The sequence below is a fragment of the Mesoplodon mirus genome (assembly GCF_964341445.2).
Source record: "Mesoplodon mirus genome assembly, chromosome: 9".
In the NCBI taxonomy this organism is placed as follows: Eukaryota; Metazoa; Chordata; class Mammalia; order Artiodactyla; family Ziphiidae; genus Mesoplodon; species Mesoplodon mirus.
Window position 1 is genome coordinate 82,683,601 of NC_138985.1, and position 15,779 is coordinate 82,699,379.

Consider the following 15,779-nt stretch of genomic DNA (forward strand, 5'->3'; position numbering starts at 1 on the left):
TGGAAATTAGAGGGGTTGTAGGCAGTGTTCTCAGATAAAATATAGGATGCCTGGTTAAATTGAATTTAAGATAAACAACAAATAATTTTTAGTATAAGTATTCCCAGTGCAGTATACTTTGGGGCTAATGTAGAGTGCAGGGCTGTTCGCCTCTAAATTTAATGGTTCCGGATAGCTATTTTTTGTGGTGTGCATGTGCTTTTGTGCACATGCACTGTCTGCTTTTTATACTTTTATCCCCTTTTTTTCAGTTGCTCAAAGCTTTTTAAAATTTTTGTCAGCTTAATATATTTATATCTGCTTTGGTGAAGACTCCATTTTTTGCTAAAGAATTAATGTTTTCTACAGACAGTCAAAATCTCCTGGATTTTACCTTAGTGTTTGTAAAAATTTTGCCAATTTACAGTGCCCAGCAAAAGCATCAGAAAAATCTGGAGACTTCATAGACACAGGTAGTTGAAGTAACATTAATTTTGCCAACAGCTTTCTATAAATTGTGCCAGTTGATTGACAACCTGTGGTAAATCCCCCCACCTTGTGGTACTTTCCTGTTCTAGCTGGTAATCATAAATTGAAGTAGCACTGCCAGATGCTCACATCTTCCAGTAACAGACATATCTTAAAGAGGCAGTGTAGGCCAAGGGAATCCAGTCACTTCTATTTTTGGCATTTCACCATGAAGCTTGGCTTTACTTGAGAAAGATGCTTTCTATACAGTAATGCAAAGACTGACAGAATGAAGGACTGCAAGGCAGAAAGCTACATATGGAGTTTATTTGCATTCAGCCCACCTTCCCTTTGTTCTCCTCCCCTGAGAAGTTTTTCAGTCTTACTCAGCAGTGTAGGTGTAAGATAAGATTGTAAATTTTAAGAGTGTAGTCCTAAAATTATAGTCCAGGTAGCACAGGGTGATAAAAACACTTGATGTGTTCTATTCTTTCTGAGGGATCTATTCTTTCTGAGGAATCTGTTTTTTCTGAGGGATCACCCAGGACCAAAAGCAGCAATTCAGTATTCTGTTGACATTTGCCTGGATCATCAGTCTATGCCATAATGTTACCAAGGATTTTGATCACAGCTTCTTATACCAAATGTGCTTATCTTCTATTTACATCTGTTGCAGCACTTAAAGAACCAAGGAATTGGGAACTTCTTTAGAAAAGTAAGGCATCATTGCTCCACAGGATTTAGCCACAGGTAGTCCTTTTTCTGGGTATTGTGACTAATCTCTTTCCATCACTGTGGTAGTTTGGCTTCTACACATATCGGTCCAACATCATGTGCAAATGCCACATAATTCATCAGTATTACTTGCTTTGCTCATCACCTGGTCTCTCAATCAAATTGAAAATTGTGTAGAGAAACTGATTTCTCCCTGTTGGCTCAGGCTGTAGGATGCGCTACACAATATGAGGGGCACCAGCTCCTCTCCGTTGCCTGCAGCACATGAGGAACAATTTGTGCAGGCAGCTTCCCAGCGTTAACATAGTACTTTTTTCACTGCAATTTGAGACACTTCTGATCCTAGGTGACCATCTGCTGACATTCACAAAAAGAAAGTAACCTGTGGTGGAAAGCAGGAGACAATTTCTTGTAAGATTATCAAAGGTGAATTTTTTTTTTTTTTTTTTTTTTTTTTTTTTTTTTGCGGTACGCGGGCCTCTCACTGTTGTGGCCTCTCCCGCTGCAGAGCACAGGCTCCGGACATGCAGGCTCAGCGGCCATGGCTCACGGGCCCAGCTGCTCTGCGGCATGTGGGATCTTCCCGGACCGGGGCACGAACCCGTGTCCCCTGCATCGGGCGGACTCTCAACCACTGCACGACCAGGGAAGCCCAGGTGAACTGTATTTTTACTCAGTGGAGAAGATAGTATTCCTTCCTTTCTTAGGGAAAGGATTTGGTAAATTCTGTCTAAGAATAGTGGAATCAACTTTGTCTGATATTGAAAGGTGATTATCCTTACCTTTCCCTTGTCTGAACGATTTAATGATTTACAACTGAATTCTGCCCATTTTCTTCAGATGTTTGTGAGGATTCTGATCCAGAGAAGTTTGAGCAGTCACAAACTGCCACGATGGCACAGTGTTCATTTTAGAGGAGGTCCGTTTCACTTTCAGGCCTTCCAATTTGCTCCATCAAAGACCCTTTCTAACTACTTAATAAACCAACTTTATCTTCTTATTTCTGAACTAGCACGGAGTTCTCTGTAGGCCAAGGAATAGAGAAGAGTGGAGGAAGGTTGCCTAAAATTGTGGAAGAGCCTGAAATTCATCTTCCACTCCATGGGCCACATACACAAGATTTTTCCCAGTTAGTCACTTAGTAGACTTGCAGTAAGTCTGGAGGTTCTGAAATGTTTAATCTGCATCATCCAATAATTGAAAATCTTGATCTTTATTTTCATCTGAGAAGTTTATTGATGTAAGCTTGTAGTTATTCTTAAATAAAAATTCATTTCTTAGGAATTTTAGAGCTCTTTTTTCAATAGATTTGATTTGTAATTTTTTTGTTCCTATAAAAGAACGTTGTTTTCTGCAGCCTTTGTCAGATTGACTTAGCTCCTTCCCTTGTTTTAATGTTGTAAATATAACTGTCAAACTTTACCCTCCTCCCTTCAAATACATGGAGGATCAGAAACTAGATAAGCACACTTGTGAATTTATGTCTGAAATAAAAATAGAGAAGATATACGAAGAATCTCTCTCATGCCCTTCTAATGTTGGGACTATATATCAGCTTATTTGCTTGCTTAAAATATATTTTAAATAACTGAGTTCCTTTCTTCTTGGTCCCCAATTATATCTTAAATTTGAGCTTCACAGATAAGTGAGATCCGGTTTATTTGCCTCCTCTGCACTCTGTTGGTGAGGGAGGGGTTCCTGCCGTAGGGTTATGGGGATGGCTAAACACACAGCACCTGACATTGGAAAGATGAGGTGAATAGCAGTCTATTAATACAAATACTCAGCCCAGGAGATAGGGACACAGTGGAGGGAACAGAGTGAACAAGCAGAGGCCAAGGGAGGCAAGCTTTGTATTATCAAGAAGGTAGAGTGAGCCCTGGTTCCAGCAGGAGGATGTGATTGGCTAGTTTGAATAATTCCGTAGGCTGGCAGGGAACTGAAGCCCCATACTCAGGGATGAGCAGGGACTGTGCCTATTCCCTGTAATAAAGAGGGATGTCTGGCTAGGGACCTTATCTGCAGGAGGAGACTGAGGATGGGAACTTGCAGTTAGGCCATTCAAGGTCCTTCCGTTTTTCCCCAGATGTCAAGGCACACGTAATACTGGGCTTTAATTTTAGGCCTTATACTACAGTTCTCAGTACTAGTACTTATCTTTTATCAGAAGTGTATGCTAATGATTGCTGTATTGAATAATACATCAAGAAGTTTTTAATAGCATAATTTGACCTTTGAGTTTTCCTTTCATTGTGGCCTTTTCTTTGATAATTTGCAAAGTTTAAGATATTCTGCTGCTGTGTACAATTTAGTCACAGTAGATGAAAGGTGGCCAAAACATACATGCAGTGATATGGAGGCATGAAAGAAAAGAGTTCTTGTCTGAAAGACTGAATGGAGTGGTGAGGCTCTAGTATTGTATAGGTGGGATGAGAAAAAGAGTGGGTTGGTTGTAGGAGCTATCAAGTAGCAGAAAGAGTAAAAAGGTAGTAGCTGTTAATTGAGTGCTTACTCTGTGCCAAGCACTTTTTTAAATGTATTACCTCATTTACTGCAGGTGAGGAAACTGAATTTAATTTGCTTTTGGTCATATAGGTAGAAGTCAGTGGAGCTGTAGTCTGAGTACATACAGTCTTATTTAGGGTTTATGCTGTTAACAGTACATTTTACAGCCTTTGAATACAGAAAGGCCTTATATGTCATGCTAAGGACTTTGGACTTACCTTGTTGGCAGTGGGCCACCATTAGATGATTTTAAGCAGGAAAGAAAATGATCGGAACTTTCATTGAAAAATATCAATCTGGTGGCAGAGTGGAAAATGACTTTTGGAGAAAGATGAGATTAGAGGCAGGGCAGTTATTGTAACAATCCAGAAAGGGACTGGGTCCGAATGAAATGGAATCAAAGAAAAGGAGATTGGATTTGAGCAAGACAGACAGACACTCAATAGTGTGGCTGAGTGTGGGAGAAAGGGAGAAATGTGGAATTGTATGTAGGTGGTGCCGATAATTTTATGAAGAACAGAGGGTGTAGGTTTGGGTGAGACAGTCAGGTATCTTTGAGGCATTTAATGGAGATTTCTAATAAATGAGTTACATTTAGAAAAATGGATCTTGATCTTGAGAGAGGTTGTGATAGGTATATAGATTTGAGAGCTATTGTTATGTGGTGATAATAGAAGCAGTGGAAGTAAATGAGATTACCCAGATATTTTGGTTGTTTCTTCTGAACCATCGTATAAAGATTATGCTGTATTGGGAGGCGGCTCCGAAAAGCCTTGGACTTCATCTGAAGAATTCATTCAAATCCCAATTCTGGATCTCTGTTTTCTCTTTTCATGAATTAAAGGTAATAACAGCCATCTTGGAAAGTAACTGTAGATAATATTTTATTTTATCTAACAGACCACAGGGGTTTTAAAAGGTTAAGAAATGATGATATATTTCATCTCCCTTAATTTACCTATGAGAAATGGAGATTTACAGAAATTAAATCAAAACCTGGGTATAGATGGTTTGTCTTAGCTTAGATGAAAACCCAGATCTTAACTGCACATTGCCACCACAGAACTAGGAACTGGCTTTTTCTCCAGTTTTGCTACCACTGGTTTTTGAGGTAAGCAGAGTACAGAGGAAGGGATGATTTCCAAGGGAGGAGAAAGGATGTTGGCGTGTGGGAAGTGAATGCACTGCAGAAAACACAGAAATGCATGGGCATAAGCCACAGCTGTACCACTGTAGGGCACAAAGTAGCATTTCACGTGTAATGTGAAAATGCCTGTATTCCAGAGCTAATTTTAGGAATAGTGAACTATACTAATGCAGATACATTTATTCTCTACTACTATTACTGCTCATACTAATATTATATTCACCCAAGTTTACGTAGCTAATGAGTAGTAGAAGTGAAAATCCAACTCATTCAGTCTGACTCCAGAGATCATACACTATACTGCTTCCTTATATTAGCATAAGTTTTTATGGTTTTGAATGTACATTATTTTAAAATTCACTGTCTACATACAGGATTGCATTAGTGATAACTCTTAGAATGCTCATTTCATTAAAATACTATATTTCCTGACCATCCTAAATAAATGAGAGTTTATTCTTGCTTATAGATTGATTCAACATTGATTCAACAAGAACTACCTACCAAGTTTAGAGCATAGGGCTGCCTACTGATATTATTGAATATTCAGAAGTTCCTTGAGGAAGTTACATTTTTGCAGTTACTACCTGAATGCTGACTTCTAAATTCATTAGACACTTTTCAGAATTATCTTTGGAATTTATTAAAAATTATGATGTGTAGGGCTTCCCTGGTGGCGCAGTGGTTGAGAGTCCGTCTGCCGATGCAGGGGACACGGGTTCGTGCCCCGGTCCGGGAAGATCCCACATGCCGCGGAGCAGCTGGGCCCGTGAGCCATGGCCACTGAGCCTGAGCGTCCGGAGCCTGTGCTCCACAACGGGAGAGGCCACAACAGTGAGAGGCCCGCGTACCGCAAAAAAAAAAAAAATTATGATGTGTTTTTCATGTCCCAGACTGAAAAAAAGTAATTCACACTTTAAAAATAGTACTGAAAATACTTTCCTTTTTTTCTTTCTTTTATTTGTTTATTTATTTGGTTCAGTGGGACAAAGAAGTCCATTTTAACAAATATCATTAGGATGGCTTATTTATCCTTATGACGTTGTAATAAAGAATGGATCTCCATCCCACATCATATACAGAAATCAGTCCCATGTGGATTAATGGCCTAAATTCAAAGAGCAAAACTTTAAGAAACTTTAGAAAAAATATAAGAGAAAATCCCCACAATTTAAGAGTAGAGAAGGAATTTTTTTCCCCCACTCTGTAAATGCTTCACTGTGTTTAGGGCTGTCTCTTATATAACCACAGTACAATTATCAAAATCAAGAAATTTCACATTGATACAACATTATTGTCTCATCTACAGACCCTATTCAGATTTCACCAATTGCTGGTCCAGGATCTAATCCAGGATCGCATTGAATTTTGTTGTAGTGTCTCCTTGGTCTTTAAACTGGAACAGTTTCTCAGCATTGTTTGTCCTTCATGACCTTACCACTTTGGAAGAGTGCAAAATGGTTATTTTGTAGACTGTACCTCAATTTCAGTTTATTTGATGTTTCCTCATGATTAGATCAGCCTATGAAGTTTTGGCAGGAGCATAACAAGTGATGTTGTGTCCTCAGTACATCCTACTAGGAGGCACAGTTTTTACTATTATGATAACTTAGGTCATTTGGTAAAGGTGGTGTGTGGCAGGTTTCCTCAATATAAAGTTACTGTTTATCCCTTCTTAATTAAGTATCATGTAGAAAGATTCATTCACATTGTGTAAATATGCTCTTAGACTTTTACCCACTAATTTTAGCATCTCTTGATGATTTTTGCCTGCAACAATTACCATTGTTGGTCACCCCAGGTGATTTTCTAATTCAATCATTCCTTCTACATCTATTAATTGAAATTCTAGCATAATGAAGAGCTTCCCCCCATTTGTTCATTCATTTCTTTATGTCAATATGGACTCATGGATTCTTATTTTATTCTGTGGGTTGCTATCATTATTTAATTGGTTGCTTGAATTGTAGCCCATAAGAAAAAGTACCAAAAAAAAGTTTAGTAGTATTTTTGTGTTATCTTAGTAAGTTGATGGGCAGAAATTACTTTTTCTCAGAGGTAGTGTATACTAACATTTTGGATATTGTTTTGAATATACTGCTTTGTCTTCTGCATAAGTAACTTTATAGTATCTGCTTTTTTCCAAGAAGCACAACAGAGTGGAACATACTTTTTATGTTATGTTTATCGTTTTGTATATTTTATACCAAGTAATGTTTGGATCCTAGAGGAAGCAAAGAAAAAATATAGCTCTTTTAGCTTCTAGCTCTATATTAGTAGGTTAACTTTTTTTTTTTTTTTTTTTTTAATTTTTATTTATTTATTTATGGCTGTGTTGGGTCTTCGTTTCTGTGCGAGGGCTTTCTCTAGTTGCGGCAAGTGGGGGCCACTCCTCATCGCGGTGCTCGGGCCTCTCACTATCGTGGCCTCTCTTGTTGCGGAGCACAGGCTCCAGACGCGCAGGCTCAGTAATTGTGGCTCACGGGGCCAGCTGCTCCGCGGCATGTGGGATCTTCCCAGACCAGGGCTCGAACCCATGTCCCCTGCATTGGCAGGTAGATTCTCAACCACTGCACCACCAGGGAAGCCCAGTAGGTTAACTTTTTTAAAAAATAAATTTATTTATTTATTTTTGGCTACGTTGGGTCTTCATTGCTGCACATGGGCTTTCTCTAGTTGCGGTGAACGGGGGCTACTCTTTGTTGTGGCAGGCAGGCTTCTCATTGCAGCGGCTTCTCTTGTTGCAGAGCACGGGCTCTAGGTGCGTGGGCTTCAGTAGTTGTGTCACATGGGCTCAGTAGTTGTGGCTCGCAGGCTCTAGAGCACAGGCTCAGTATTGTGGCACACGGGCTTAGTTGCTCCACGGCATGTGGGATCTTCCCGGACCAGGGCTTGAACCTGTGTCCCCTGCCTTGGCAGGCGGATTCTTAGCCACTGTGCCACCAGGGAAGTCCCAGTAGGTTAACTTTTTAGAACTGTTCTTGATGTGATTGTTACGAGGTATGCCTGTAAACTGCCAGTCACTAACATAGGTAAGAGTTAATCTCACATCTAGCCAAACCTTCCCAACAAAACCAAGGTATCCTCCCTCTTGCAATCTAGAATTACAGTTTAGAAATACAATAAAAGTAATAACTGTTTCCTGAATCCTCCTCCAATTTAGAAGGACTTCGAATAATATCATGTGGAGGAAGATGGTGGTTAATGTAGGAGATTTTGCTGTGGGCCTTAGGGATGTATCTAGTAATTCACTGGGCTCATCCAGAAAAATGATAATATTCCCAGGGGTAAATTGAGTATAGCTCCATGTGTGTTAACTTGTGTGACCTTTTTTCTTTCTTGGATTTGGAAGTGGCTAGAATAAATAATTTTTAAAATTAAAAAAAAGTCTGCTAGGAAGGATGAATGTAGGGGAATGTTCAGTCTGTAGCAGTGTTTAGAAAATACCCAGATGATTGAACAGTTTCTCAGGAAGACAATTAAGCCTTTACTGTGGTGGACACACTTTCTTTTCTTTAGCACCTGAGAAATCCAAAAAACAGATTCTTCTTATCTTGTGAAATTCACAAAGACCAGATTAAGATACTTCAGGAATAGCTGGTAAAGTCCAAGTTGTGTTTTGGGTTCTCAGCCAGACAGCTCCCATGACTTCTCAACCCTCAGTGGCACTTCTTTTGACCCACCATTCATTTTGGATATTGTGAGCAGTCTTAACTCTTTTTGGTTACTGTACGCATTTTGTTCAATAGCAAGGGCAAACAAGTCTGTAAGATAAAACTATAGAGCATTTTTGCTTTCTAGGTGAAAACCCAAAATAGAACTGACTAAAAGTCTAAATGATATGTACCTTTTTTTGAAACAACTAAAAAATTTAAAGCTCAACAGTTAATCATATCACTAAATATGCTATACTGTGTATATATATATATATATATATATATATATATATATATATATATATACTGCTTGCTATCAGTACTTTAATTTTGTCAGTTTTATTGGTAGGGTGTAAGTCATTAGAAGTGTTAAAAACAATTTCCTCAAAATTCTAAAAGTTTCCAAAAGAAATAATTGATAAATTCATCAACAGGTTACCACAAGTTTTATTTGTTGCCTGTGGTAGTGATTAAGACTTTGTTTTAAATGCTTTCTAACATTTACCCCAATAGAAGAGAGGGAGGAATAAGGGAACAAAGGAAATGAAGACATTTTATGGAAACGTAATAGATGCCAATGTATGTTTAGCATGCACTGTCTTCCATTCCCAACTCCACCCTTGCCTTTTTAAAATCACTTATTTTTTATATTTTCAATTTTGATTTTAATAATACTTTTAAACAGTTTAGAAGAAAATAATTTTTTAAATAAATTTATTTATTTATTTTTTGGCTGTATTGGGTCTTTGTTGCTGCACGCGGGTTTCTCTAGTTGCAACGAGTGGGGGCTAGCTGCTCTTAGTTGCGGTGCATGGGCTTCTTGTTGCGGTGGCTTCTGGTTGTGGAACATGGGCTCTAGGTACGCGGGCTTCAGTAGTTGTGGCACTCAGGCTCAGTAGTTGTGGCTTGCGGGCTCTAGAGTGCAGGCTCAGTAGTTGTGGCGCACAGGCTTAGTTGCTCCACAGCATGTGGGATCTTCCCAGACCAGGGATTGAACCTGTGTCCCCTGCATTGGCAGGCGGATTCTTAACCACTGCACCACCAGGAAGCCCAGAAGAAAATAATTTTGAAAACACATGCAATATATATTTTTAATTAACATAGCGTAAAATACCCCCTTCTCTTTTTTTTTATGACTTTCAACACATGTATAGATGCATGTAACCATTACCAAAATCGAGATATAGAGTAATTCCATCACCACCAAAAACTCTATTTTCTTCCTTTCCCTCATTTCTCCCATTGTGTTCACACCCATCCCCACTCCTCCTCCCAGCCCCTGGCAGCCATTGATCTGTTCTCCATTGCTATAAATTATTGTTTATTGGAGAATGTCTTGTAAATGGAATCTTATATCATTGCCATGTAACCATCTGAGAATGGTTTCTTTCATTCAGCATAAGGCTTTTGAGATTCATCCAAGTTGTTGCATGTATTCATAATTTGTCCCTTTTCATTGCTGAGTAGTATTCCATCACATAGACACATTATTGTTTATCCATTCACCCATAGGTGGACATTTAGGTTGTGGATTGTTTCTAGTTTTGAACAATTTTGAATAGATTTTTGTGGGAACATAGGGTAGATACCTGGAAGTGGGATTGTTGTGTCGTATGGTGTGTGTTTATAAGAAATTGCTAAACTGTTTTCGGTACCAATTGTACCATTTTGCATTGCCACAGCAATGTATTAGAGCTTCAGTTGTTTCACATTGATATTATCAATCTTCTTTATTTTAGCCATTCTATTAGGTATATAGTGGTATTTTATGATTTTAATATTGATTTCCTAAATGATTAATGATATTGCACATCCTTTTGTGCATGTATCTGTCTTCTGTATATCCTTTTTGGTGAAGTGTGTTCAAGTCTTTTGTTCACTGTTTTCTTACTGTTGAGTTTTGATAGTATATGTTCTAGATACAATTCTTTATTGGATGTGTGATTTGCTGATATTTTCTCCAGTTTGTAGCTGTCTTTTCATTCTTTTAACAATGTCTGTAACAGAGCATAAGTTTTTAATTTCAATGAAGTCCAGTTTATCAGTTTTTTTAATGGGTCATGGTTTTAGTATCATGTCTAATAACTTTTGGCCTAACCCCAGGTCATGAAGGTTTTCTTCTGTTTCCTTTTAATTTTTTGTTGTTTTATATTTTACATTTAGAGCTATAATCCATTTTGAGGTAACTTTTTTGGTAAGGGGTAAGGTTTAGATTGCAGTTTATTTTTTGCTCATGGATATCTAATTGTTTGGATATCATTTGTTGAAAAGATATTCTTTAAACATTGCATTGCCTTTGCACCTTTGTCAAAAATCATTTGGCCGTATGTATGCAGGGTATATTTTTTGACTCTCAGTTCTGTTCCATTCATTATCTATCCCTCTATCTTAATGACTGTAGCTTTTTTTGTTTTTTACTTTTATTTTATTCTTTTCTTTTTCATTATGGTTTATTACAGGATACTGAATATAGTTCCCTGTGCTATACAGTAAGACCTTGTTTATCTATTCTGTATATAGTAGTTTGCATCTGCTAATCCCAAACTCCCAATCCATCCCTTCCCCTCTCCGCCTCCCCCTTGGCAACCACAAGTCTGTTCTCTATGTCTGTGAGTCTGTTTCTGTTTTGTAGATAAGTTCATTTGTGTGTCATATTTTAGATTCCACTTTAAGATTTATGGTTTCACTTTAATTTCACTTAGATATAAGTGATATCATATGGTATTTGTCTTTCTCTTTCTGACTTCCTTCACTTAGTATAATAATCTCTAGGTCCTTCCATGTTGCTGCAAATGGCATTATTTCATTCTTTTTTATGGTTGGGTAGTATTCCGTGTGTATGTGCACACGCGTGTGTGTGTATATGTATATATGTACACACACGCACCACATCTTCTTTATCCATTCATCTGTTGATGGACATTTAGGTTTCTTCCATGTCTTGGCTGTTGTAAATAGTGCTGTTGTGAACACTGGGGTGCATGTATCTTTTCGAATTATAATTTTGTCCAGATATATGCCCAGGAGTGGGATTGCTGGATCATATGGCAACTTTATTTTTAGTTTTTTGGGGGAACTTCCATCCTGTTTTCCATAGTGGCTGCATCAATTTACAGTCCCACGACAGTGTAGGAGGGTTCCCTTTTCTCCACACCCGCTCCAGCCCGTATTATTTGTAGATTTTTCTAACGATGGCCATACCATGTGAGGTGGTAACTCATTGTAATTTTGATTTGCATTTTGATTTGCATTTCTCTAATAATTAGCGATGTTGAATGTCTTTTCATGTGCATATTCGCCATCTGTATGTCTTTTTTGGAGAAATGTCTATTCAGGTTTTCTGCCCAGTTTTTGATTGGGTTGTTTGTATTTTTGTTATTGAGTTGTGTGAGCTGTCTGTATATTTTGGAAATGAAGCCCTTACTGGTCACATCGTTTGCAAATATTTTCTCTGAGTTCGTAGGTTGTCTTTTCATTTTTTTATGGTTTCCTTTGTGTGCAAAAGCTTAAAAGTTTGATTAGGTCCCATTTGTTTATTTTTGCTTTTATTTCTTTTGTCTTGGGAGACTGACATAAGAAAACATTGGTATGATTTATGTCAGAGAATGTTTTGCCTATGTTCTCTTCTAGGAGTTTTATGGTGTCATGTCTTATATTTAAATCTTTAAGCCATTAAATCTTTAAGCCATTTTGAGTTTATATTTGTGTTTGATGTGAGGGAGTGTTCTAACTTCACTGATTTACATGTGGCTGTCCTGCATTCCCAACACCACTTGCTGAAGAGACTGCCTTTTCTCCATTGTATATTCTTATCTCCTTTGTCAAAGATTAATTGACCATAGGTGTGTGGGTTTATTTCTGGGCTCTCTCTTCTATTCCATTATGATCCATATATGACTGTAGCTTTATATTAAGTCTTAAGATTAGGTAGTGTGAATTCTCCAACTTTGTTCTTTTTCAAAATTATTTTGGCTATTCTAGTTCATTTGCCGTTGCTACTTTGCATTTACTGCTAAGGGTGTGAAATAATATTCATTCCCTCTCATTTCCTAACCACAGTCTTTTTTTTAATACCATGGTGTGTGTTCATGTGTGTGTTTATGGTTGTTCTGGGCATCAGAGTGATTTCTTGATCTTGCTTGCATTTGCGGGGAGGGAGTGTTAATCTTGATACATGGCCAAAATAGCCTGCATTCATTGGATTCTTCAAACATAGAAAAATAATAATATAGGAAACATCAGTGTTAGAATCAGCTTGTTGATGTGTATCAAAAAAAATCCTGCTTGGATTTTGATTGGGCCTTCATTGAATCTGTAGAATAGTTTGGGAAGAATTGTTATCTTTACAATAAGGAGCTTTCCAATCCATGAATATACATGTCTCTCCATTTATTTAGATCTTCTTTGATTTCTTTCATCAGTTTTGTGTAGTTTTCAGGATATTAGTCCTGAAGTACATATTTTAGTACATATTTTGTTAGATTTGTACCTAAGTTTTATAAGTTATTGGGTAGTTTTGTTTGTTTGTTTAAGATTCCTTGGGATTTTTCATTGTAAACAATCATGTTGTCCTCAAGTAGAAAGTTTTATTTTATTTATGAAATGACTTTCATTTGTTTTTCTTACCTTATTGCACTAAGATCTCAGTATGATGTTGAATAGGAGGGATGAGAACAGACATTCTTACCTGATGTTAGGGGGAAGTGTTCAGTCTTTGACCATTAAGGGTCATGTTAGCTATAGGCTTTTTTGTAAATACCTTTTATCAAATTAAAGACATGGTCTTTTTAGTTTGCTAAGAGTTTTTTTAATCATGATTGGTTGTTTAATGTTATTAAATAATTTTCCTGCTTCTATTGAGGTGATTGTGGTTTTTCATCTTTAATCAGTTTATATTGTGAATTGCTTTTCAAATAGTGAAACAGCCCTACATTTCTAGGAAAAACTCCACTTGGTCATGATGTGTTATCCTTTCTATATAGTTGGATTCAATTTGCTAATACTTTATTGAAGATTTTTGCTTCTGTGTTTATGAGAGGTTTTGGTCTGTGAGTTGTGTTTCTTGTAGTATTTTAGTCTTTGGTATAGGATAATGCTGTTCTCTTAAAATAAGTTGGAAGTTGTCTTCAATTCTGTTTTCTGGAATAATTTGTGGAGAATTGGTAATATTTCTTCCTTAAATGCCTGTTATAAGAAAACCTGAAGTTTTATTTGTTGGAATGCTTTTAACAGCAAACTCAATTTCTTTAGTAGATCTAGGACTATTCAGGTTACATATTTCTTTTTGAGTGAACTCTGGTTTTTTCTGTCTTGGGAAGAATTTATTTGGGAAGAACTTGGGAAGTTGCTGCTATTGACATTTTAAATACCAAAAAAAGTTTATACTTTGGCAGTTTGTTTGTGGCCACCCTGTCATATTCTGTCCTGTTCATCTTTTGGTGGGAGCATTTTACCCATTCTACCAAAACTATTTTAAATCTGAGAAGCAGCATAATGTAGTAAATAAAGTGTATATTCAGTAATCAGACTGAAGAGTAAATGACATAATCCGTGTAAAGTGCTTGGTAAACACTAATTTAAATAATCCCATTTTTGTTGTCATCTTCATCATTGTAATCTCTCAGTGGTATCCAACAACAGTCGTAGGTTTTGCTTCAGACTTTTTGGTGTTCCAGACTACAAAAGCTTTTTTTTGTTTGTTTTCAATTAAGAGTTTTCTAACTGGCCTTGTCACATATGTGGGCTCTAGCTAGGAACATCTTCTTTTTAACTGTAAATACCTTTTTCATCTGTGTCTCTCCTCTGAAAACCGTATGTGTATTTAGATGCATGCACACACACATATAACATATATACACAAACATATGTAACTATTTCCTTTTCCATTATTTTTAGTTTCTACATCAGAGCAGCGACAGTGCTAGTAAGGTGTACAATATGAAATAAAGCTTTTGTTTTTGCCATGTGCGGTGCCTTAATTCAGTGAATACTTGGATGTGTATTTTAAAAATCACCTGGAAAGCTTGTTTACAGTGTTTTCTGGGCCTCATTTCCAGAATCTAATTCATTTGGTTGGGTAGGGCTCATAAATGTGCATTTCTGACAAGATCACTGATCAGCTGAGTTGGAGGCTATTGTATAGTGGTTGGAAAACTATTATAAATACTCAGAACTTCTTCACTAAATTATAATATTGGGCATGTCATCTAACCTCTCATATATGTTCATTAGCGATTAATCTCTTTAATATAGCCTTTATTCTCTTAAAATATACCTGTCAGTATACCTGTTGATATTTTGTCTCTCACTTATTTTTGAACTAAAATTTCCTAAGATCTAGTCAGATCTCATGTTCAAAACATTTTGAATTTAGACCTTTCTTCCCTCTCCCTTTCTACATTTTTTAAACTAATTTGTGACTTTATAGACATGCACATTTGTGACTGTATGGACACACAATATATTTTCTTCATAGTACCTAAATGCATCTTATTTCCTCACACATAGAAATTTTCTTGATGGATCATTTTTTTCCATTTTAGTTTAAAAGAAAAATTTTCTTATAAGAAAATATTTATATGTAGGCAGCTTTGAATCCTTAAATGCATTAGTTATACGTATATTTTATCTACATTCAGTCTATGCATTGTGATTATATTAAATGATTAAAACAGTAATAAACTTAGGGTGTTTGAGTGAAAAAATGTCACCATCTTTAAAATCTTCTTAAGCCATTTTCAGTAGAACTTTGAAGTAGTGTAATTTTGCATGGTTTTTGGTGGTTTTAGCAGAGGCCTATGCTGTGGAACATTTATATCTTTGCTTCTGTTTTAGGTGCGTATAGCAGCAAAATTCATCATTCATGCCCCTCCTGGAGAATTTAATGAGGTGTTTAATGGTGAGTGTTTAATTCATAACACTTAAGCCTTGATGTGTCAAGCACTCCTTTTTTAAAGAATAAGTTACATAACCAAAGTAACTAAGTTAGGGGAGTGGGTAGAAAAATCTGTATTTTCTGAATTACAGTGAAAATTTTTGTCAATCTGGATTTTGTAAGGTCTAGAATATAATGTGTTTATGACATATAATTATGTTTGCAAATTTTAACCCTCTTAAAGAATAACATTAAATCATTTTAAAAGACAAGAAATTTTAAATTTTAATTATTTTTTGGAGTTGTGAAATGCATTTTTTTTTTTTTTTGGTACACGGGCCTCTCACTGCTGTGGCCTCTCCCTTTACAGAGCACAGGCTCCGGATGCGCATGCTCAGTGGCCATGGCTCACGGG

General features: G+C 36.8%; 1 protein-coding gene across 1 annotated transcript in view; it reads left to right on the forward strand.

The window, feature by feature from the left end:
- CAPZA2 (capping actin protein of muscle Z-line subunit alpha 2) overlaps positions 1 to 15,779 on the forward strand; it is a 58,639-nt gene that overhangs the window by 10,888 nt on the left and 31,972 nt on the right. Inside the window, exon 2 of the mRNA XM_082631968.1 lies at positions 15,325 to 15,388. Coding sequence (XP_082488094.1) covers positions 15,325 to 15,388 — 64 coding nt within the window. The remainder of the gene's footprint in view (positions 1 to 15,324; positions 15,389 to 15,779) is intronic.